We start from the raw sequence: 25344 nt of genomic DNA on the forward strand, positions 1-25344 counted from the left end.
CATTTTTTTATTTTGGCCCACTGTGTATTTGAGTTTGACACCCCTGTTGTAGAGGATGTCCTTGTAACAGTCCTTTCATTTCCCCCCCCCCCCCCCATCTTGAACATCCTTTTTGAGAGTGTGCAGGAAGCAGAGAGAGCAGCCCCCCTGAGAGACGGAATGAGAGAAAACGACAGTCTATGAAAGAAAGAAGCAAGACTCCTTCCCCAGCAATAACAACAACTCCACCTTTAATGTGGTGTGTGGAGGCTCGTGGGAGGGCATACACGTGATTAAAATCCGGTGAGGAGCTTTCGGTTTGTCGGTGAGGAGGAAGACGGAGATGGGGAGCGAGTCTGTCCGTCAGGTGAGAGTGATTGATTTAAAACTCTGTCACGGTGTTTTTGCAGCGAATAAACTGCATTTCTGACTTTATCGGAGCCTTTGCCAGAAACAAACAAATTGGGCACCGCTTTGTGTTTTCAAATTGCGTCGAGCATTGTGCCTGATATGGATTAATGAGGTCAGTAAAAACCCACATCAGCAGGTAGATATGTTCACTAGCTTTGTCTGGAGGGAATATGGTGTGAGTGTTGGTGTAGGAGCAGACCGGTGGAGGATCACCTGTAGAGCCAAACAATGACTGTAGTGAGGGAGCTTACTGCTGTTGTGTTAAGGCGTGTAGTCTACAGTTTATGACACATTAAGCAGATGATTTATGATATAAAGCCCTGAGGCGGTGATTCATAATCATGTGGAGGTAATTAAAGTCAAACTGAACAATCTACTGTAATATTGTGAGCCTAGCCTAGACCAACAAATCCTATATAAAACCTTATTTTACAAACACGTTTTTTTTTTTTTATATAAACGTATATTTATAACTAATTTAAAGGAAAGTATTTTACATTTTTGGTAATACACTTTCTTAACATAAACTATCCTACATCCTTCAGATTTGAGCAATTTTTTTGCTGTTTGGTTGGCAGTATTTTTAGACTAATGCTTTAAGCCCAGACATAGTCTACAATATCCTCCCCCTCCCCCTTAAAACTAAAAAGTACAATCTTAATGTATGGCAATAACATGCATTTCTATTACATTACCATTAATTCCACAGTTTTTCTTTGGGATGACCCCACCTGTAGCTGTTGTTGTTAGGCATCGACCTTGCAGTTAGGGTCAGGACTGCCAATCAGTCAGGGAACAGGTAACTATGCGTTTGCAAATTGCATGTAATCGTAGCTTTTTCATGTATCTTGCGTCCATTTGGAGCATTGAATGAGGTGTCCAAGCACCTTCTTTGGAATTAAATGTAGGGGAAGTGTGTTTTTAAAAGGAATTGTTGCTCCAGCCTTACAGGAACGATACCTTATTCAAGTATAGACTCATTTGAATGCTACTTAGGGCCGGTCTTTTCTAGAAAAGCAGTGGGACTTATAGAAATGTGTCTGCACATGTGTCTCAAGTGACCAATTGTAATCAGATCTCACTTCTCCGCTCTATAGGTAAACACAAATGTGAACCATTTGCATGTGCAAAGACCAAATGTGTTTGTGTAATCAACCAGCGAGAGCACTTCCTGTGCGTAGTCTTCTAGAAGAAGAAATAATCAAAACAATACAGCCCGGGTCTATTCCTCTGCATGTTCCAAGCCAATTCAATCGGCAAAGATATTTGAAACACTGGTAATAAATCTCTATGAGCTTTAGCAATTTTTAGATGTGGACAAAGTCAGCTTTAACAATTTAAGAATCACCTGAAGATTGGAAAAAGGAGGAACAAAAGGATAGCCTTAATGACATATTTTGTGTTGAGTTACGTTTTACACATTAAAGGTGGGGTAGGTCATTTTGGAGAAATCAGCTCGAGAGCGCTAGAATTTGAAAATACACAACCGGAGAAAATCTACCACTTCCTTACAGAGCCCCTCCTCCAACACACACGAACGCGCACATGACCAATGAGGGCACGAGATAAGTTTGTGCACAGAAGGAAGGCTGACAGGCAAGTAGGCCATCCAGTTATTTTAGCCGGGCCGGCTAAAATGATTGGTCGTGCTTTTTACAGTATTACGGATGACATTTTTTTATGGATTTTTTGTCAAAGCACTTAAGATATTCATTGCTATCGGGATGTTAAGAGCATTCCATGGAATATAACAAAAAGTGTATCTCGAGCCGGTTTCTCAAACTACCCTACCTTTAAGACACAAGTCAAAAGCTCCCAGACCACATCGGCAAGGTGTTTGAGTTATTGGTTTACAATGTGTCTTGGTGGTAATTTAATCTTGTATTTAGCACTGTCCAATAGGATTGAGCCATTAAGAAACAATATCAAATTGCTCATATTCTGACTGATATTACATTTTATTCACAAAAAGTAGCCTGTAGAAGTCCATATAAGTATATTTTACCACTGAACATTTGACTTACTTACTGTTACTATGTGCGTCAGACAGTTGGGGACTATGGCCTGTTTATGCTTGAATTTAAATTGACTTGACTTTATTTGACTGCTACATAAAGAGCATGTCTGAGAAAAGCTATAAAGATGCTGCTTCAGGCTTTTGGTTGCTGCACCATCATCTTTACAGGCTGCACGCCAAGTTTAGAGTCCTTTGTAAATACCACAAGTAAAGACAAGAATGTAGACAACTTCACTGTTTGGTGTCAGTCTTCAGTGTGCGCTGCTAAAACACAACATCTCGTCATTCTCCGGCTTGTCTCTAGTATTTGTTGTACATTTTGTGTACAACATGTGTCATCCAACTGTAATTGCTTTCATTTATTTCTGTCAGACTGTCACCAGGGTGTCATGATATGCACAGCAGTGAGGTTAATTTCTGCTCATTACCATTAAGAGTTAATTGGTTATACTCTTGACAGATTGAATTTAGTATAGCTGGTGTTTGGTCGGCTAGAAATGCAAAGCACTCTCATCACAATGTTAACTTTGTCACAGAAGTCTTTGAGATTCCTCATCTACATTCCTTTAAGCCGGTTTTCCTTTATCACAGGACCAACCATCTTCTTTCTTCTTTTGTAATCCACTTTATCAAGTAGTAGCATGCACTTCAAAAAGTATTGCATTTTCAGTGTGGGGTTGATAGGCACAGGAACGCATGGTGGAAATTGCCCAGAGCTGATTATACGGGGGAAATGTGGCGTCTTGTAAAACCAGAAAATTACATAATTACTGTAATTCCTTGAAAGCAACTATCTAATTTCTCTAACTGTATAGTATATACTAAAAGTCACCAGCAGAGTTTTATTGACGTCATTTTCTTTTAGAAGAAAGTGGTACATTGGTACTAAAATGTCTGTCAGCTCTTGAGTTTAAATAACTAAAGAAATAATAGAAATATTTTTGAAAATACAAGTAAACATTCAAATTAAGGCTAAAAAAAATTCCATGTTTTAAGATCTAAATAAATAATGATATATAACATCTGTAAATCAAGTAAAACATAGTAAACACTAAATTGAGCTTATATCAAATCACTAGGATGGGCAATAGAAAATACTATTACGCAGAAACCATTTAAATGTCTTAGAATAAAAAAGAGTCATAGCCCATATTTGAGAAGCAGAAACCACATTTTTGATATTTATTTTTGCTTGAAGAATGAATCATCTTAAATCAATGTAAATCAACATTATTCTAATTCATTTAAAAACCATGCCGGGATGGCAGCAGCAATAAACAAAGCACATATAGCATGATGGGGCTTTACGTGGATAACTCACCTAAAACTAAAGCCCCAGGTGTAGTAATGCCCTGTGACTGAACCTTGACCCCAGGTAACCCCTCCCACCTGTCAGCTTTGAATCGCCCACAGCCACATGAGTCCTCCCCCTCTCCTCTCCTCCCCCCTCTCTCTCTCTCTCTCTCTCTCTGCTCTCCTGTGCATGTCTTGACATGCCATGAAACACCAAGAGAGGGAGGAGACAAAAAAACCCAAACAGGAAAAACCGGAGAGCATGAGAAACGGAGAGATGGAGAGAAGGAGGTGTGAGGTATGAACGGAGGGTTGTAAAGAGCTGAGGGCGTGAGAAAGGAAAAGAGAATTTCATGCTGAAGTCGCAGGGATCGATGCCTACAATCTTAAAGAGAAGAATCTTGTCAGTTTCTTCTTTGACTCATTCCTTTTCCCTCTTTCTGATTTCTGACTTCACAGCTCCACGATCTCCAGGAGATACTTAACCATGGATCCTCTTCTTCCCTTTGGCGTTTCATTCCCTGCAACAAGAAGATCATGACAAATCCAAAAAGAGGAAATGAAGAGGTACATCATTAGCCGACTTCTGTGAAATTCTCTGACTTCACTTCTCGTCAGAATTACACCTCAAGACTTTCAGGAGAGGAACAGCCACTGATAACAATCTCCTGATGCAATACTTTCGGGAACTGTCAGTGTGAGGAAAAAACCCCTATCTGTCACAAAACAGAGGTGTCAACACCTGCAGAAAAACCCAAGAGTCGGAGTACATTTTACTGGAAGAGCATGGGACTAGGAGTTCAGAGCAGTGAGTTGTTGCCTGGAAGTCAAACCCCCAGGAACAAATGAGTAGCAGTGGATTTGGCAGTAGCCCTAGCCTGCTCCAGGGCCGGCGTTTCTACTGCCGGGAATGGGCCCTGGAGAAGCTGCGGCACAGCCTGGACGCTCGCTCTGTGCCGGGGCAGCCGCCGGGGGTGCTGGTGACGGGGGTCCCTGGGGCTGGGAAGACCGCCCTGTGCACTGAGGTGGTGTGGCCCACCTCGAGAGCAGGGGTGGCCGTCGGGCTGGCCCCCCGCTGCCTGGCCTCGCACTTCTGCCAGAGGGAGGACCAGAGGAGCACGGTGCTGTGGAAGTTCGTCCAGAGCCTGGTGGAGCAGCTGAGGGCCTCCCCGCTTCTCCCTGCTGGGTACAAAGAGAGCCTCAACAGCACCTCTGTAGCCTCCTCTCTGGAGCCCATCAACTGCCAAAAAGACCCTGATGACACCTTCAAGAGGTTTGTAGCACTTTTAAAAAACAATCACATTTAATACACTTGTCAAAGTCTTTTATAGTGACAGGCACATGCTTGACCTGAAGAGTAATTCTTTATTGAGGCAGATTTTAAGCAATGTACAAGTTTACCAAATAAGAGGAAGAGAAAAGTTAAGCAAAGTTAAAAGGAAGCCTGAAACCCATCCAGGAGCTCGGCATGTGTCTGCATGTTCAAGAGCTAACCCATTGCAGCTCAACGCAGCAACATGTATCTGAGGGGAAACCAAGTCTTTTATATAACATGTTGAAAACCTGTACCACAAGTTTGTCTGTTTAGCAAATAGTAAGATTCACCATTTAATTGTTGTGACCATAAACATTCAATGTTTTTTGTCATTTTAAATGAGACATACCCTGTCATAAGAATAAAATCTGGCCTGTCGCCAACCAGACAAGCTTTGATTTGAGACCAAAGACAAATTAAGACCCTTTTTCGTGTTTAAAGTGTAGCATATTGCTCATAAAATTGGCATTTGTAACCAAAACCTCTGTCAGGTTATTTGATCCTGAGGGATTGATGAACTAACACACAGGCAGCTCCTGCTCATGTTGTGGGAAAAAGATTCATGAAAGCATTTAGATTGCACCTATTCTAGTACAAACACAGGTGATTATCTGCAGGTGTTTAGACTGTCAACAGACACAAAGTGGCAAAGTAAGTGTAAAAGCCATCTGACCATTGCTTATGCAAAGAGAGTCCGTCACAGGAAAAAGACGGTAGCGGCTATTCTTCTTCCTCTTATATTTATTTCTCCTCTCATAATGCAGCCCATTCACAGCACACACAATGGGCCTCCAGTGTGAATGAATGCTACAGTGTTATTTACGACACAACTTCCTTTCAGAGAGGGGGAAAAAAAGAACAAAGAGGTGAAAAATGCCTCCAGTACCCCAGTCTGCGTCTCAGCACCAGTCAGCGAGGTCACCCTCCTCTCCAAGACTTTTTCACTCTCTCCCGGTGTGTTTGCTCTGCGATGAGCCTGAGCCCTTCACTCTCCCCTTGTGTTTGCTTACCTCTGGTGTGAAGTACTGAGCTAGATTCCTCATTCCCCTCAGACTGGCTAACAGCCAGACTCTGTTTGTGTTTGGAGCACTTGTGAGGGAAAGTGGCTGCGGGCGAAACATTGCCATGTGAGAACAGCCGTTGACAAACTGTTGAAACATGGGCCTGTTTGGCAGCGAGAGAACCAGCTGGCAGCCGGCTGAAGTCAGAAAGTCAAACTATGGCGCTCTGTCTGAACCCTTTCGACAGTTAGATTTAAAGTTCAGCTGGTCTATTCCCGTCAATTATATTCATCGTAACAGAAAGACTGGATGTGTTAATGATTGACAGTACATGTAGTTTGGTTCACTTGGCCCGGCAAAAAGTATCCATAGTCGCCTCTTACTGTAGGTCTGCCTTGTTTCAAGTTCTCAATCTAATTACAAAGTTAACAAGAGGTGTGGGAAGAAGTATTTAGTTTGTTAACATTAGTAAAAGTAGAATTATGATGGTCTAAAATACTTCATTACAAGTAAAAGTGTTGAACTCAAGTTACTCAAGTAAACGTACACAGGTATTATCAGCAAATGTACTGTCTTTATTATACTGAATTGCTCCTCACAGTGTTTTGTTATTATAGAATATCATATACTAATGCCAGCAGATTGAAAGGTCCCATGTCATGGCCATTTCTACTGATCATAATTCCATTGTTGAGGTATACTAGAATAGATTTATATTGTGCAATTTTCCAAACTCACATTGGTTTCTCATACAGCATCTCTGTATAGTATGTGTATTCACTCTCTGTCCTACACGGCTTGTTGGAGCTCCTGCCCCCCCCTCCCTGTGAGCCCACTGTGCTCTGATTGGTCAGCTCGCCCACTCTGTTCTGAGGAGTCTACCACCGTTACAGCGGAACATCAGTGATTATGTGTTGCAATGGCGTTGGCAACCAGAAAATGACACCAGAAAGGACAAACAGATGAGAATGCTGCGTGGGGTCTGGGTGCCGTGTTGGCGGGACGTTGCGCGGCTCGCTGCTGCGAGGAGCCGACAGTGTGAGCTGGGTTCATTCCCTGCTTGCTGCGTGGGATCTGCGAGACAGCGAGACATCGCGAATGGACGCGGGAAGGGGGGGGTGGGGGTTGCTGAGGGGGCTGCAGCACCCCCATCTGCCATCTAAAATGTCGTGGATTAGAAGTATAGCATAAAATGGAAATACTTAACAAAGCATAAGAGTGTTAAAATTCTACTTAAGTAAATGTCATTAGTTACATTCCACTACTGCTAGAGAGGTAAACATGTATAAATCATGTGGACTGACCCATTCCTTGACATGCTTTACTTCAGTGGGCTTCACCACTCGGGACAAAGCTGATTACGAGCACTGTTCTTAGAGACTGCTACTGGACTTTATATGACATAATGACAAACAGGTAGAAACAGGGTGAAAAGCGTAGTAATGTTGTTAAATGGATAGTTTATGTGTGGTTGCTACGTTTCACACACTCTTTAATGAGGAGCTGCCAAATTACACGGACACACACAACAAACTGCTGTGTTGTGGCCGAAAAATCTGGGAAATCCCACACTCAAATGCTGCCATCCATACAAACATTTAACCCTGGTCTCCAAATACACTTTCATATGGATATATATTTATATGTATACCAATCATATAGATAGTTTTCTTGAGGGTTAGTGTTTTAATTCATGGCAACCTCACATAGCTACTATCATACAGTATTATCCTTTGGTTCGCCCACTTTTCTTTTACACCACAAACTGTGAGAGTTGTGTTTAATTTTAACTTATAAGTCTGCAGCTCATTGTTATTGCTGCCTATCTTGCCTTGGGCATTTTTTAAAGATGATATTTTTTATTTTGCCTGGATGAGGCTTTCGTGGTGAAGTTTAAACACAAATGTGCTGAGAATACAACGGCCTATTTTTATAATTGATTTAAGCTCCTGGTATCAGGTCAGTAAGAAGACAGATTGTTATTATTATTTATTAATGGATGGACCTGATGTGAAACCAGGTTTGATTGTGTCATGCTCACCTAACCAAGTTGAAATAAAGCTCAGGGTCAAAGGTCCAGTGTGTCCAGGACTATGTAGGTTGAGCAGAGCGGAAAAACATTAAGCAGTAATAAAAGGTTCATTACACTTCCTCCTCCGCAGACCTGAACGTGTGCCCGGTGAGGGAGTGTTTTGTTATCCCATGACTAAAGCAGACCGAGGTACTATAAGCTTGTTAGAAGTAGCCGGCACCCAGGGCTGGGTTTAAATCGTTTTTTAATTGCAGGATATGCTCAATGATAAAAGTCAAGGCTATCATGTCCAAACGCAAAGAGATGATTCACACACACATTAGGGCTTGGTCTGCAAATATCTTTGCAAAAAAGATTCTAGAATGATGTGAACCTCTGCAAAAGACATTTCCTTATTTAGGTTTTTCCTTACAGCGGATGATGTTTAATACTAAAACCAATATTTAATCCTAAATAGATTTAATACACAATTTCAATTCCTAGAATAAAGCAAATTAACCATAAATTACAATATGTCATATTTTTAGGATATTAGACTGTTGGTCGTCTAAAATGGGCATTTGGGAATGTCACCTTTATAATCTGGGAAATGATGGGTATTAAATCACTGTCTTCTGACTTCATTGTTAAAGATTAACTGTGGATGAAAACAAATATTTAGTTGTAGCCCTAAAGATGTTACACTAAATATTAAGTGATTAGTTAAAGTAATTAATAACTGCAGGGCTTTCCAGTGTTCTTTGAAGAAGAGGTGGGATACCTTAACTAAAACACTCTATCAACTAACTTAAACAAATGGATCATTTGATGATATACAACATTACCCCTTCAGGGGAAAATGAGATGTGCTTTTTCACACTTCCAATGTCATAATTGAGTCTTATTACTGTTTACGGCTAATGTATTGTAACCTTTTTATCATGCGTTATAAAGTGTCGGGATGAGCACCGTTTACCACCACTGCTGAATAAATTCCTGCAGTTTGCATTTATGTACGTGCACACAAATGTATTCATTTTACTAGAGTTTAATTGGGGAGCTAACAGCACATTTGTGTGTTTCATAATTGTGACATTAGCTCAAATAGGGCAGATTTGTTGGAAGCCTCATTTACCAAAATCTAATTATGGATGAGTAATTTCTGTGATGTTGAAATCTCATATCCCACTCCCTACGCTTATGTTAATCCTGAGAATGATAATTTGGTGTAGACTTCATCACATTTAGTAAATGATCCTTCTTCTAGTTACTGATTTAACTAGACAGGTTTCTTATTCATTCATTCGTCAAGCTTCTGAACTTGCCAGACTAAACTACACATGTAATGCGTCTCTGCCATTGTGGCTCTGTTAACAGATTGAAGGATCTCTTCCTGGTTTTACATAAACACCTCTGGCTGTTTCCTTCCTGGTTGCAGCATATTCTTCAGTTACAAGATTAGAAACATTGCTTGATTTGCTATTAATAGGCGCCAGAAATGTATACAAAATACCCACGGACTGTGCACAATTTTGAAGCTGAAATCATACCTTAACTCGGGTTTAAAGAAAACCTGTTTGGTCACTAAAGGTGACGGGGCCTTCTGGTCATTCCTAAATATAGGCATTTACACTAATGACAGCACACACACTGACATACACCCTGTGTTTGCGGCAGGGTAATTGACTTGGTGTTTAGCCTCTGTGTGACCCATTCTTACCACACTGCAGTCACAGGTTAATCACTGTTTGTCACCTTTTAAAACAAGACCCCGGTCTGTATTTGCACTTCTGTCTCTGCTGAGCTGCCACAGAATTAACGCACACCTGGTAAAATCGTAGATGCAGTGTAATGTTTCTGTTTTTGCTTAATGACAGCATTTTTATTTTCACCCAATAGAAGATTCATGGACCAAAGTGTTGGGCTGACAGATCAATATTGTCATTCCTTAAACTAACATATCCAAAAAATGTCTTTTTAAAAGGTAAAAACAAGAGTTTAAGTTTTATGGTCCACAACGCTAAATTATGCTGGTTCTCTGTAATCCAGTAACTACTACTTCACAAACCTCCCCTGGCCCAGTTTAAACACAGGTCTGGCACTGCTTGGATGTGTTAGAACAGGTTTAACATAGGTAGCTATAATGACTATTTCTACTGTAGTTACCATTACATTATCATAGGTGTCAGATATTTGTTTTGTCTTTAGCTCAGGCATATTTTCACACCAGTCACAGTAATTATGTGGAAGCATAAACTTTGTTCTTAACATTACCGACTTCCCTCAAACAATTTGCACTTTCATTTTGAAGTTGTTTAGCTTCAATAGCTCAGGGCCGCCTGTTGAATAAAGGATTTTATATTCTTCAAATAAACTTGCCTTAGGGCTTAGTCTAAAGTCAGGAATTAAATAGGCTGGAGGTCCAAAAAACCTTTGATCTCTGTGCCCCTGCACAGAAAACCATGTAGGACCTTTTTCGTCATTATTTCGATTTTTTAAAGATATTCTATTGTTGTGCGTGTGTGTGCATGTACAGTATACAGTATGTGTGTGTGTGTGGGCGTGTGTGTGAGAGCGTGCACAGGGTGGAGCAGGGCATTTCAGAAGTTCTTTTAACCTGAGTCACCATCAGATCAAAGCAGGGTGTGGGTGCTGACTCTTAAGGATTTAGATTTTTGAAAAGTGTAACATTGTTTCACCATTTTGCATCATATCTATGAGTTTAATAACAGTAGAAGATACACTTTTTGCTGTTCTTATTCCCTGACGGCAGCTGCAGGAATTTAATGTTGTTTCTTCATTACCCTATGTTTAAAGTGAAGAACAGCATGTCCAATTGGAATCATACTGACTGCTACTGTTGCCAATAAAAGCATTTTACTTTGGTAATCTGTTTTGTGGTTGGATTGACTGTCATTGTGAGATTGTTTGTAAAACAATATCAAATTTATGACAAAAGCAAAAATGTCACAAAACACTTTCATGCTTTAAGTTGAATCATGGCACTTTAGGGCGAAATATCTGCCTGCATACGGATCAAGTGATTTAATTTAGTTGACCTGCTGTGTATTTCTTTAAAGTAAATTCTGAACAGTACATTTTAAAGGCAAATGTTTAATGTTACTTCAAACTCCCTTATCTTCCCAACAATGCTGTATTTTCTACATAGCCATTAATGATCCCTTTCTTTGTGTCTTCAGAGCAGTGCTGGGGCCCCTGTTAGACCTTCCTCCTCCAGCCAAGACTCTGATGGTGTTGGTGGACTCCCTGGACGTAGGCTATGGGACAGGTGAAGAAGGTGCGAGGAGTAACTCCATTGCACAGCTCCTTGCTGCAAATACACACCTGCTACCCAGCTGGCTGCTGCTGGTCTGCTCCATCCGCCGCAACAACAAGGCGCTGTGCAAGATGTTCTCAGGTGAGAAGAAAGCATTGCTCATCTGCCTTTTAAGATTTTGTTGTAAATGAGAGATTATAACAGACTGGATCATGAACTACCTCAGGCATCAATGTGGAGCATATTGGGCAGCAATTATTGGGCATTTAAATCAATGTGTCAGTTATTCCATTTTCAACTAATTAGAAAAACGAATTCAGTGGTTTTATGCCTCTGTGCTAACAACTGTGGCCGAAGGCATCATGTCTTGATCAAGGCAGATGGAATCTGTAGTGAACTCTACAGCTATACCTAAACAACATGGTGTGTTGTGTCGACAAAAAGGGAGAGAACAAAGTACCACAAGATGGTTATTACCTACACCATAAAAGAACCAACATAACACAATGGATGACTGATAAAGAACGGTATACTCTATGTATAGTATATGAACTATTTTGGGCTTAAATAAACTGAACTACCTCTTTCTGTGTTGTAGGTTTTCGTAGGCTCTGTCTGGATGACCTCCGCAAACCCCCGCCCGTCCGGGACGTGCAGCAGTACATCCTCTGTCGGCTGGATGAAGATGCGACACTTCGCCGTCAGCTCACCCCTGACACGGCTGACATGCTGAATCTACTGCACATCAAGAGCGGTGGCTGCTTTCTATTCCTCGAGCGTGTGCTGGATGGTGTGGCAGGTGCCCTGGTGGGTCTTCGGGAGATCAGAGACATCCCCGGGACTCTGAATGGCCTCTACCTGTGGTTGTGCCAAAGACTGTTCCCCCGGGGGCTCTTCGTCTATGTCAGGCCTCTCCTCAATATCCTATTAGCTGCCCCGAGGCCCCTTACCCCTCAGCAGCTGTTTTCAGCAGCATGGACGCATGACACACTGCTCAGCCTCCAGGACTTCCAGAACAAGCTCCGAACCCTCGCACCTCTCCTGATCGATGGCCCTGATGGCACCAAAATACTTTTTCATGCCAGCTTTGCTGAGTGGCTCACAGATGTTAAATATTGCACACAGAAGTACCTCTGTAGCACGAAAGAGGGTCACAGCATGCTCGCAATGGCTCTGACTTTGCAGGGACCTAATCTGGACAATGAGGACACTTGCCAGCTTGCCACACATTTAGTTTGCTCAGGTCTCCATAAAGATAACCCCTCATTATTGGCACTGTGGATGCTGTGGACAGATGTGCCTGTTCTTACTTCTAGCGGTAGAAGTAGCCTCTCCTTATCAATAACCCAGCCTCCTGTTCTGGTCAGTCAAGAAGTCCTTCAGCTGTTAATTAGGAGTGGGCTCGTCCCTGCAGCCTGTTTTTCAGATGCAGATACAAGTATTGGAGTTCATTGTACAGGTGAAGAGATAAGTAGTTTAAGACAGGCTTTTGAAAGGGATGTGTCTGTAAAGAAAATGCTAGGCAGTGAGGTAGCTGTACACCAGCCCGGTTCCACAGATGGACAGGCCTTGCTTGCCAGTGCAGCCCAGGAGGGTTCTGCAAATGTAGTTGAACTTCTCCTGACATACAGATATGATCCACTGGTCAGTGACCAACAGGGTCAAACTCCACTGACTTTGGCTTCCAAGCAGGGTCATGTCAAAGTGTTGTCTGTGCTTTTGGAATGGACCAGGAACCAAGATCCAGAAAATGCAGTGCGGATGATGGAGCATGTCGACAATGAAGGCTGGACTGCCCTGCGCTCTGCGGCGTGGGGGGGCCACAGCGAGGCTGTCCGGCTTCTTCTGGATGCAGGGGCCGATGTAGATGGATGTGATGCTGAGGGCAGGACTGCTTTAAGAGCTGCTGCGTGGGGAGGACATGAGGAAATTGTCCTGACACTGCTGGACTACGGGGCACAGGTAGACAAAGCAGACAGCAAAGGTCGCACACCGCTAATTGCTGCTGCCTATATGGGGCATCAGGAAGCTGTGGAGATATTGCTGAACCACAATGCAAAAGTTAACTTGGCTGATGGAGATGGGCGCAGTGCTCTGTCAGTCGCTGCCCTCTGTGTCCCTACAGCAGCAGGGGTCAAAGGTTATGGGGAGGTAGCAAGTCTATTACTGGAGCGTGGAGCAGATCCAGGACACCGAGACCATGATGGAATGACACCATTGCTTCTTGCAGCCTATGAGGGCCATGACGATGTTGTTGAACTTCTGTTAGAAGCTGGTGCTGATGTAGATGAGACTGCTGGCCCTAATGGCAACGTCTCCGCTGCAGCTGCTGTTACTCCCCTGCTGGCAGCCTCAGCAATGGGCCACATGAAGACAATATCACGGCTGCTTTTCTGGGGAGCAGCTGTGGATGCAATTGATTGTGAAGGAAGGACAGCACTCTGCCTAGCAGCAGCAAGAGGCAGCTTTGAGGTTGTCCGCGCCCTGCTGGACCGAGGCCTGGACGAGAACCACAAGGATGACCTTGGCTGGACTCCACTGCACGCTGCAGCCTGTGAAGGCCATCGGGCTGTGTGTGCTGCTTTGACAGAGAGAGGCAGCATGGCACGGGTTGGAGAGATGGATATTGAAGGACGAACCCCTCTCATACTGGCTGCCCAGGAAGGTCACTGGAGCACTGTCAGGCTGTTGTTGGACAGACGTTCTCCTATTGACCACAGGGCGTATGATGGACATTCTGCCTTGAGTGCCGCCCTCCTGGAGGGCCATACTGACGTTGCGGAACTGCTTATGAGAAGAGGGGCCGATACCGATGTCCGGGATGCAGAAGGAAGGCCTCTGCTCTACCTCCTGGTGTTGGAGGATCGCCTTGAAAAGGCAACTCTCCTAATAGAGAAAGGTGGGGTCCCGCTTGAGTCCCGAGACTCTGAGGGACGTACAGCACTGCATGTTGCTTCCTGGCAGGGGTGTGTGGAGATGGTTGACTTACTGTTAAAGCATGGGGCAAACCCCAATGCACAGGATACAGAGGGGAGACCACCAATGCATTCGGTGGCTTGGACAGGACACGCTGAAGTAGGACGTCGTCTCCTTGAAGCCACTGGTGTTGATATAGACCTGACTTGTCACCAGAGGGCAACAGCTCTGAGCATCGCAGCACAGGTGGGGCAGGCAAATATTGTTGGAATGCTTCTGGAAAGAGGTGCAAATCCCAATCACATGGATAAATACGGCCGCAGTCCAGTCAAAGTCGCTGGGAAATACGGGCACTTTAAAATTGTCAGGTTATTGGAGAACTACGGAGCCAAACCATATGTAGGCATGTATTCGAACTCTAGTAATGCATCCCCTGTAAAACCTAACCAGATCCTTTATTCAGGCATGTTGGAAAGTAATGGAGTTGAATTCACCGCTGCTACCTCCCTCTCCTCAATATCTTCCCCCGGTTCCACAGCAGAGCGATTCCACTCAATGCACAGCTCCCAAACCTCATCTACTGGACACTCTCGGGCCACGATGCAGACGGTGCCAGCTGACAGCCTCAGCTTTATTCAGCAGATCCAACAGCACTCCCTTCCCCGCAGTCGTAGTCGTCCCTCCACCCTCCCCCCACCAGGGAGCTCAGGCATGGGTAGCATCCATGGAAGCATCCACAAGCATTCTAAAGGCAGCCCTCCTACCACTGTTTGCACAGTCGCTGCCAAGCTGCACAACTGTGAACTGACTCAGAAAGGCTTGTCGTCTGGACTTGAATATCACGACAAAATGAACAAACAAAACTCGAACTTAATAAAAGCTGACGGGACTGTTTACGATGGTGGCAAATGGCACTCAGTAATGGCTTCCCTTGGGATAAGGCCAGGGCAAGATAGCCCCAAAAACCGAGAGAATCCTCCTCTGGGCTACCCTTATATGTTACAGAGACCACTGCAAGGGGAAGCTTGGGATTCTATACCCCAGAAAAACATTGTGTCACCTGTTTGCTACAGTTTTACCACAGACCCACCTTGTAGTGCCTTGCCTGAAGACGGTATGGTCAATATGACAACCACAGACCCGCAGCTTAATCTGAAACAGGCCATCAAACTGCAGTTTGAGGGTCCTACCAGTGCAGCCTTATATAAGAGAGAGACACCCCTGTGACTGGTGCTCCACAACAGAGACTAAGTTGGTTTTTGCTACACTGTCTTCACAAACTCTTTTATTTAACTGTTTTTTAGTCTGGTTTTAGTAAGTGTTGCAACAATTAGATCAACAGTAAGGTTTAAAGAAATTAATTTGTCAAGTAAAACTATATACCAAATAATCTGGTTCATCTCCAATGTGAGGATTTGCTACTTATTTGTTTTTTTTGTTATTTAAAATTATTTTATTAGCGTCAAAAGTCATTTTTTTATTTTAAATATATAATTGGCGGATCAATTGATAATTAAATAAATCCTTAGTTACAGCCTCAGTGTGGGTATATACAGCTTATTTTGCAGTTCCAAAACAAAAATAGAAGTGTAATGTTTTGTTTAAGTTGGACTTTTTTTGCTGTTCAAAGAAAAAGCAGTTTCCGCTGTATTCAATTACTTCCTTGGTTCAGCGGGAGAGATCTCGCTCCCAACCTCTTCAAAAATCCAGAGGAAGAAACAACCGAATGACAAAGCTTACATTCCTGCCTTTCCGTTTACTGTTGTTTATGTTGAGCAGGGCTCTCAGATCACGCTTATTTATTTCTCTCATCTATGTTCATTTTCAACGTTGACCTCATTCAACAATCCATATTTTTAAACAGAAAAGTTAAGGTCGAGTTATGTTAAATACATTTTTGCAAGTAACGATAAGCACTAAATTAACTTGTTTAAGAGCATGCTTGTGGCCTTGATCTTTTTTAAAGCCTTGGATATTTACTTTAAACTGGCCGTGGCCCTCTATAGGTCCATTGCTGACAACCAAAAACAGTTTGCATAAAGAGCAAGCCCACCAAAGTCTAAACAGGGTTTATGATACAAACTCAAAAAGACAGCCAAGTGTACTGAACCAACTTGGCTCCCTCACAGTATCTGTGTCTGTGAGCAAGCAGGAAGGAAAGGGAACATTGGACCAAAACAACTGAGGGAGGATGTGGGAGGATGGTTGATTTCAAACTTGTTTGTCGACTAAAGACGTTTCTAGTACTTTATCATTTTTGTTGGATTCATATTTGATTACCTTCATTCATTAAAGTGGCAAGTGGTACCATAAAATTGTCTAACTCTTTCCTGTCTGCCTTTTCTTTGTGAGTACATGTGTCATGTCGCATATTATGCACTTGAGTGTCCCTCAAACCTTCTGATGTTGAAGCATCACGTAGAGTTGAAAGTCTGGCAGTGTGCTGATGGTGGCCACCTGGGAGTTTAAAATCAACCACTTATCCTCAATTTTAGTGATATTTTCTGAATTTGTTACGATACATTTCTGAATTGCCATTTTCCATGTGTGCTTTTAGGATAAAGGACAGATGTGCACTTTTTTCATTTCGACATTTTCCCAAATGAAGATCTAGAGGAACTTTATCGTTAACACTTGCATTGAACTTACAGTAAGGGCACAGAGCGTCAGCCTTCTTGCACATTATGCATTGAGTCATGAGTAAGATGATCTTATATCAGATATTTGTCCCTTCGTTCAATTTACGACATGACCCGAGAACTTGTTCTCAGCAGGTTAAATCTCTCCTTTGTTACCTTAAGTTCTTTAAACAACTTAATTGGCGTTTCAAAATGGAGAGACACCTTCCCTCTTCATAGCCCCTAGCTATGCTTCTTACTAATTGTTATTCAACAAATGTTCTCAGAGTGGGATACTTTCATCAGTCTTTTAATTTAATTTAATTTCAAACCTTTATTTATCCAGGTGTATCCCATTTGAGATCATTGATCTCTTTTTCAAGGGAGACCTGCTCAAGTAGGTTCCACATGAAACATAAAAACATAAACAGAACAACAAAAAGGACATCATACAGCATCATTACAGGGATTACAATTTACATAACTATCCACATGAACAGGTACCAACAGCTTCCGATTGAGTAGCATCCAACTGAGCTTTAAAAACATTTAGTGGCACCAGATTGCTCAGTTTCCATTTCAATTGCAGACTATTCCAAGACAGTGGAGCTGCGCATCTAAATGCTATCAGTCCTAGCAGTTGGCACATTTAATAAAACCACAGCATGCGATCTCAGGCAGTAGCCACTTACAATTCGCCGTGAGATCAGGGAGCAGATGTAGGATGGAAGTTTCCCTAACATGGCTTTGTATATAAAAATGTACCAGTGACTGAGCCTCCGTACAGTTAGCGAAGGCAACTGTACGGAGGCTCAGTCACTGGTACATTTTTACCTTTCCAAACCTTGACCCTTTTTTTTTTTTTTTTTTTTTTTTTTTTGTATAGTTAAGCGTGTATCTCATACGATAGGGTAGTGTTAACATTTGATACATAGTTGACTAAACTCTCATAAAGCTCTTTTTCCCTTCCGTTATTAAAAGCTCACTTTTTAGTGTTGGAAATTGACAGCTTGCTGTTGCAGGAAGGCCAACTGGAAGAAAACAAATGGTTTCAAACATATTAGTGAAGACAGAATACCGTCTGAATCCTGCAGAGTGAGATTTATTTTAGTCCCCTAGTCAGCACTGTCACCAAGGTGACTGTCAAAAAGACAGCACTTTGTACTGTATGCTACATGCTGTATGTTTGTTTGTGTAGGCGAGTAAAGTGGTGCTGACAGCTACATGCTTTAATAATGGCAAGCTGGAAAAGCCGACAGTAGCTTTCAACCCCTCTGTCCCTATTTAATCTCTGGTAGAAACATCAGTCTACACACCGTAAGGTAAGAACAAAAGCAAAGTTGTTTTTGGAAATGTATTAGCAAAACATTTTTTAAAGTGGATGTCCTGCTTGGTAGACAGAGTTGGGTTTCAAAGGTAAACACTTATAGGTTCATATTATAGACCCAAAAACACTATGGATGGGGAAAATATAGCTATTCAGCACTTTGAGAAAATATAGCTATTCAGCAGTTGAGGATTTGAAAATATAAGCCTCATATCATGTAAGCATACTTGACTCTTTAAATAATCTGGCATTTAGCGTTGGTGTCTTGTGAGTAGGAGAGAAGTCATTTCCATAATTCTTCCTCCACAGCTCAAATGTTAAATCAACGAAAAATAAACAGAGCACAAGGTTTTATGTTCTTATATAAATGCATTGATTGTAGATTAAAACAATGCTGGCTCCTAACAGACAGGCATACTGAACAAGTGTTATTTGGTAAGTGTACTTAGATTTGAAGACTCCTGCAATGTGCTAGTCGTTATTAATCAATCAGCGAGAATCCAGAATTTAAAGTTTGAGTTTTCTACATGCTTTTTGGAGTAAGACAGCAAAGCTACATTGAAGGCATCCACATGTTCTACTGTAAATCAAATATAACTGTGACTACAAGTGACTAATGAACGGGTAGAGGAGGTCTGCTAACTCAGGAACAATAATGCTGGATAAAAGGGGTGACCAGCTGGGTAGGAAACAAGAAGGCCGGCTTGAGAACAATGAAGAAACAGGATAGTTCCTAGCTAGTGAAACAGCTGATAGGAAACATGTGAACCGAATGACCGGGGAACAGGAAGGTTTAACTCTTTGGTAACACCTAGTGGTAAGGCAATACAGAGTACAGTATCTTCTCTTCCAAACAGCTTACAGCTTTCCCCCAGTATATTTATTTCTTTAAAATGAAGTTGGACCTGACAGAGAAAAAACAGAGGCTGTGTATTAAAACCTAACTCCTACAGTGACGTCTCCACCTACTCAACAGGACTCAGGTGAGGTGATTTGAGCTAGCTGTAAGCTAAAGATAGCATGCTGATTATTCAAAGTTGGCTGTGTATCAAATGTTTGTAAATTAGCTGAAACATCAGGGCACTGTTTAATGTTTATTGGGAGAGATTGCTGTAGAGAAAAAATTGCAACAAACTGTTTGCTAGCTAATTATGTTATGTTAGCTAGCTTATATCACATAATGGGTTGCCCTTCCACCAAGTCAATTCACTTTGAAGAGCAAACTATGTATTTCTATTCTTGGGGCATGACATGTAGAGAATCTTAAGCCTGATAGTGCAAAACATTCTCAGAGATTACACAAGGCTGGTTGATAATTCAGGGGACATGAGATTGGAAGCAACTCAGGAAATACAAATGGTTAAAGGTAGGTAATTTTGGAGAAACCAGCTCGAGTGTGCTAGAATTTGAAAATACACAGCCGGAAAAAAAAAATCTGCCGCTTCCTTACAGAGCCCTCACACACACGAACGCGCACATGACCAATGAGGGCACGAGATAAGTTTGTGCACAGATGGAAGGCTGACAGGCAGGTAGGCCATCCAGTTATTTTAGCCGGGGCCGGCTAAAATGATTGGTCGTGCTTGTTTACAGTATTACGGCTTCCACAGATGACATTTTTTTAATGGATTTTTTTGTCAAAGCACGTAAGATATTCATTTGCTATCGGGATGTTAAAGAGCATTCCATGAATATAACAAAAGTGTATCTCGAGCCGGTTTCTCAAACTTACCTACCCCACCTTTAAGTTCTGCCTGTCTTCAAAGTCTGAAACAGAAAAAGGTTAACAGAGCAGTTCAGCAGTTGTGGCAGAGAAATACAAATAGTTTGGTGTACACATTAAACAGCTGAAGGTATGATATTAATGTACTATAGGTCAGCTTTATACAGTAAGCCTAAGGAGATTCATATCAATATTTTTAAGGCATATGAAAGCATCTGTAAGGCAGATAAGGGTGTGAGAAGTCAACCAATAATGTATCAAGAATTACACTACTTACTGGCTCAGGGATCCAAGACTGCTCCTATGTGGTTTTCATAAGGAGCCTGTTAAACATCCATTAGAGGTCTAGAATAGATTCTAATTTAAAGAGAGGACATCATAATCATTTTCTAAATGCACCAAGTATGGATGATGACAAATGGAAACAATTTGATCTATGAGAGACTATTATGTATCTCTGATGTGCAAACATGTATTTATAATGCAGACAAAACCCTATATGTTAGTGTTCACCTCTGCAAACAGACTTTGTGTTTAGACCCCAAAGATTTCTATTCAGTCTCTCTGTGTGAAAGCTCATTTGTGGTTATTAATTTTTCATTGGCATTCAATGCTCCTTGTGGTGGGAGTGCTGTAGGAATTTCACTCAGTTTTCCCACGAATGCAAGAAAATGGATGGTATATCAGTCAAAACGTTAATCATTCATGATTCATATGGATTATTGAAAAAATAATCTGGTTTCTTGCATTCAGTCAGATTCATTTGTAGATGCAATATTCATTTGCACCAATACTCAGATAACTCCTTACACAAGGTTACATTCCATATTTAATTGTTTTGATATGTTTAGCTATTGTACAGTATTTTTTAAAAGTCATATCATTTAACGGACCACCTCCTGATAAAAAGATTTGATAATACCACTTTGCTAAAGTTTACTTTCAATATGAAACAAATCAAGCTGCATTAGGAAAAGATCACAAAACACAATATTTCAGCAAAAAAAAAGCTTTTTACCTTTCAACATACAAGTCATCACAACACATCTATTTCCACTCTATAGGATAGTCATTAAGCATAAGATAATATAATAAAACAACCTTTCTTCAAAAAATAATGTACAACCTGGTCAAATGTCAGGCTCTGTCTTGATATGTTATGGTTTAATCTAAGAGTTGTAATAAAAGTAGCAATATTAAAATTGAAAAAGTCTTGTATAAAAAATCGGACTCAGGAAAAAGTAAAGTATCAGAAGTAAAAAGTATAAAAGTGGTGTCTGTAATGTTGTTTAAATTATTGATGCATTCACATCTAGCAGTTTTTAAGCTACATTAGCTGTTGGGGGATTTAACAATACCTGTTATACTTTCAAATCAGTAACTGTATCACACGCACCTAGGTTTAGACAACTGTCTCACCTCTTTCCAGTTCAAACATTTAAAAAATGTCATCAGAAATGCATTATTGAAGCTTTATTCTAACACAACAGTAATGTGACTAACTCACACTGAATGCACTCAATGTAACAGTTGTCAAATGAATGTAGTGGAGTAAAAGGTACAACATTTAATCTCAGTGGTAGTGGATTACAAAAATGAAATACTCTTGTAAAATAGCATTAATTCATAAATAGCATCCTTGTTGGATGTGCTTTATATTTGAACAACTCTGTCTTAACCCCCATAAGCAAAGGTAAAAGCAGACACATTTCAGAGAAAATAATTTTGTTTACCGTCATCTTTCTATACCAGAAAATTAAGGTATGGTTTCACCACTGGTGATGTACACCCACCTTGTACTTTCTGGCAGCAGTGCATCCAAATGTTAAATACAGAATCCATTAAAGAGTGGTGGATACACATGACAGAGACTGCTGGTGAAAGCAGGGAGTGGGAGAGTATTGAAAAAAGGACACCATGCTCCAGTGGTTGTCAGTAAAGATCAGTGACAGTATGACAAATTGTAGAATTTGCAGGATTACTAAGGCAAATCATGACAAGATGCCATTGAAAAATGTAAACCATTTTCGTTAAACACATCAAAATGAATGCACACTGGCAAAACATGAAACACATTTGTATTAGTCTATCTTATCTTTGTCAGTTTTAATAGCTGCAGGTAAGCAATATGTGGGTGAAACTCTTACAGAACATTTAAGGCAGAACACAAACACTATTCCAGGCTCTAATGAAATGGAACCCACTAATTATTTATTAGTGGGTTACTTTGTACTGGTATACTTCTTTATGTCAATGGTGCATGCTGTCGGATACAGCTAGATGGCCCTCAGGTAGCAGGGTCAGTCCACGTGGACTACTCAAGCCCTGGGTTACTATTGGCCACCCCACTCCCTGGTGCTGGATATAACAGGACTCTATGCTGCTCCCCCCAGTCCGCTACCAGTACATTACCATCTGTATCTATAGAAATGCACCAGGGACATACCAGGGACCGGTCCCATACCAGCACATACAACCCAGAAACTCTAACTGTGTTCCCAGCCTGGCTCCAGCACTTTGATACACGGCACATGACCTGTTTCATTGCCCCTCTCGGACACAGCTACCATGCCTGAGCTCGAGCATGCAGCCACTAAGTAAGGCCGGTGGAATCCAGTCACAACTGTGCGCTCTAGTCGGGAGCCTGTCTTAGGGTCAAGCTTTCAGGGCAATGAGGGAACCTCTCCGATATCGGCTATCAAGAACTCATCCTGCCTGGTTACCGTCACTCCCCTTGGAGCCTCCAGTTCATCTCTTGCGGAGCCTGACCCTGACCCTCCAAAGGTCTGTAGCAGACGACCATGCCGGCTGAACACAAGCAGGGCTCGCTCTGCTGCACAACTTAGTGCAATTAAACCCTTAGCATTGACAGCAATGTCAAAGTAGTTACGGCATCGTCTAGCAGAGCCATCAGAAGTTGGGGGAGGTTACTTGCGTGGAGGACATTTCCCCCGAGGGTCAGTCACCTGTTTCAAGTAAAAAAAAGTTTTAACATGGTGGCAGCTTCATTTAATAAAATACACATACTCTATGTCTAAATTGGTAAATGTTTGAATATATGCATACCTGAATGCCGTGCATTCACAGTCAACTATAAGAGTTGGCCCTGTTGCGTGGCATGGATACCACTCGGCAGTGTAAGGTCAGACCGACCTGAACCTTGCTTTCCAAACTGCCTGATCAGATCAATTCCTCTGGGGTTTACACTGCCAATGAGGAGTCGCCCTCCTCCTCCATCTCCATGAGGGCTGGCTCTCCTCTGCCTCTCATTTGCTCTTGAGAGGAACCATCTATGACAGACATGGATAAAGACCTAGACACCAGTGGTTGTTTGGAGCCAGTAACTTTGAATTTTTTCTGTGGCTGGTGCAGGATGTTATGACTTCTATAAGAAGGGTATGAGAAGGTTTGCCCCATGTCAGAGACATTAGGTCCCCTATTGAGAGGATGGGAGGTTGAGCTTGACATGGAGTTGAAGTTGCTACATTTAACGCTCCACAATCCTTCGTGCTCGTTCGTCCCACCGCTGATCATCGGACGGGTCTTGTGTGTCAGGTCAACTGAAGACTTTGAAAGACGGGAATTGTAATTCAAAGAGCCTCTGTTCTTGCTGTAGTCATTAAGTGGACTAACTATGAAAGTGTAGCTGGAGTCAAGGCTGTCTGTTGGGGATGGGGCTCGGCCAGAGTCACCATGGGTCCCTAGAGAGTGTTCATCAGAGGACTGGCTGAGGCGAGAGTGAGGTCGTCCCCTTGAGGTGAGATCCAGGCAGCTCTGGCTAGCCAGAGACTCTCTTGGAGTCAGCCTGGAAGATGTAAGAGCACTGTTGCCATACCTCAAATGTCTATTATGAGAATCTCCTCCCTGGCTGTCTAAGCTCAAACAGTGATTCAGTTTAGCATGCTCCCGTCGTCGTTCCGGAGAGGGAGATGGCTTTCTACCAGAGACCCCAGTTATTGACTTCCTAGGATTCCTAGGAGAATGGTGCTTTCCATTACTGTTCATCTTGTACACCTGGTCCTTGCTTTCTGTATCCATGTTTTTAAGTAACGTAGGGACAGCCAGGAATACGTCTTCACCTTGTGGCTGACAGGAGGCTGGCTCCATCTCTTCATCCTGGGATGACTCCCAGTCAGGCTGCTCACACTTCGGAAGCCAGTGGCCTATCTTTGTTGTGGAAAGGTTCTGTTCCTCCTCTGACTCGAGATCACTCCGAGTAGAAAGACTGATTTTCTGACAACTCTTCCTGTTGGTGAGGTCCACCCCTGTCCTAGGGTGATATTCTCTCCTCCCGCACCTTGAATGGTCTTTGTTGTCCACATGCATCTCCTGTGAATGAAGAGCACACATATGCCCTGGGGACCACAACCTCCGACAAACTGCAAGCCACACGGCTTTGGTTCTTGAACATGGATAGCTCCAAAGGTGACAGCAATGTGGGTTGAGAGCTGGGTTTGGAAGTTAACTTTTTTTAGGAAACTGAAAACTTCCCAGGGTTGTAGGAACGCTGCAATGTCTTTAGCAAGCTTGGTTTGGCTCAACTGTCTTCCAAACCTGAACTGTTGACTCCAACCTGCATGCCAGCTGCTTGAAGTTGAGCCATCCATTAAACAGAAAGCCTTTGTCCAAAGGGAATCGGGCTGACCCGGGCTGCTTGTCCATGTTCTCCCTCTGGACACCTGCTCCAGACCCTTGCGGAGTGTCCCGATGGTCCCTGCTCAACCCTCTCAAGGGCAGGCGCCGCTCTTCCCTGCGTGCCCCCAGAATGGACCGCTCTAACACCCCGCTTCACAGATTCAGTTTCAACTAGAATGCTTCTCATGTAGGCGACGCAGCTCTGCCTCTTGCCTGCGCAAGGTCGCCCCGTGCCTGTGACGCCCCAACATGGAGGGGACGAGGCAGCAGAGCAGGGCAAGAAACCCTTGACTGACGATCTGGACCGGGGCTGTGGGCTGGGATAGGTGAGGCGGAATTGCTACCCCAAAGGAGTTCCCACAAACAATCATTAAGAATGGATGGATCTAATTCGTTCTTAGAATTTATTGAGTTTCCTACAGAGAGACATAAAGGAAAAGGGGCGATAAATGCACACATAGATAACAAACTCATGAACTTTAGAAATGCTTAATGACCCACAGTATGTAGAAACATGAAATGTGTTGACTGAATCCTTCCAATCCAAAATGATATGCTATGCAGGTCTTAAAGATGGCTTAACATGTAAGCCATATATACAATTCTGTCATATCAAAAATGTATGAGATGTTCTCCTCAAGTACGGTTAGATGTTGCAATAGCCCAACTCTTTCAGAGATACTTTTTGATGCTATTAGTTTAAGTATTGTTGTTGTCAAGTATGCAGTATTTTCAGTGACATTGGCTAACCATTGGGGTAGTGACATCCTCATATGGAAACATATCGCCAGAAATTAAAATGATTATGGGACTTTACTTTA

The 25344-nt window shown here is 42.3% G+C and overlaps 1 protein-coding gene across 2 annotated transcripts; it reads left to right on the forward strand.

The window, feature by feature from the left end:
* Nucleotides 1-170: 170 nt before the first annotated feature.
* On the forward strand, nt 171-16548 carry ankrd50l (ankyrin repeat domain 50-like). Of its 2 annotated transcripts, XM_034128706.1 has the most exons (4): nt 171-346; nt 4160-4973; nt 11228-11445; nt 11903-16548. In XM_034128706.1, the coding sequence occupies exons 2-4, from the start codon at nt 4546-4548 to the stop codon at nt 15445-15447; spliced, it is 4191 nt and encodes a 1396-aa protein (XP_033984597.1). In that variant the 5' UTR covers nt 171-346; nt 4160-4545; the 3' UTR covers nt 15448-16548. The 2 variants fall into 2 exon arrangements, with proteins under 2 accessions (XP_033984597.1, XP_033984596.1); XM_034128705.1 differs by lacking the exon at nt 171-346 and having other exon boundaries at nt 3894-4973.
* Nucleotides 16549-25344: the final 8796 nt, after the last annotated feature.

This window comes from Trematomus bernacchii, unplaced genomic scaffold, assembly GCF_902827165.1.
Source record: "Trematomus bernacchii unplaced genomic scaffold, fTreBer1.1, whole genome shotgun sequence".
Taxonomy (NCBI): domain Eukaryota; kingdom Metazoa; phylum Chordata; class Actinopteri; order Perciformes; family Nototheniidae; genus Trematomus; species Trematomus bernacchii.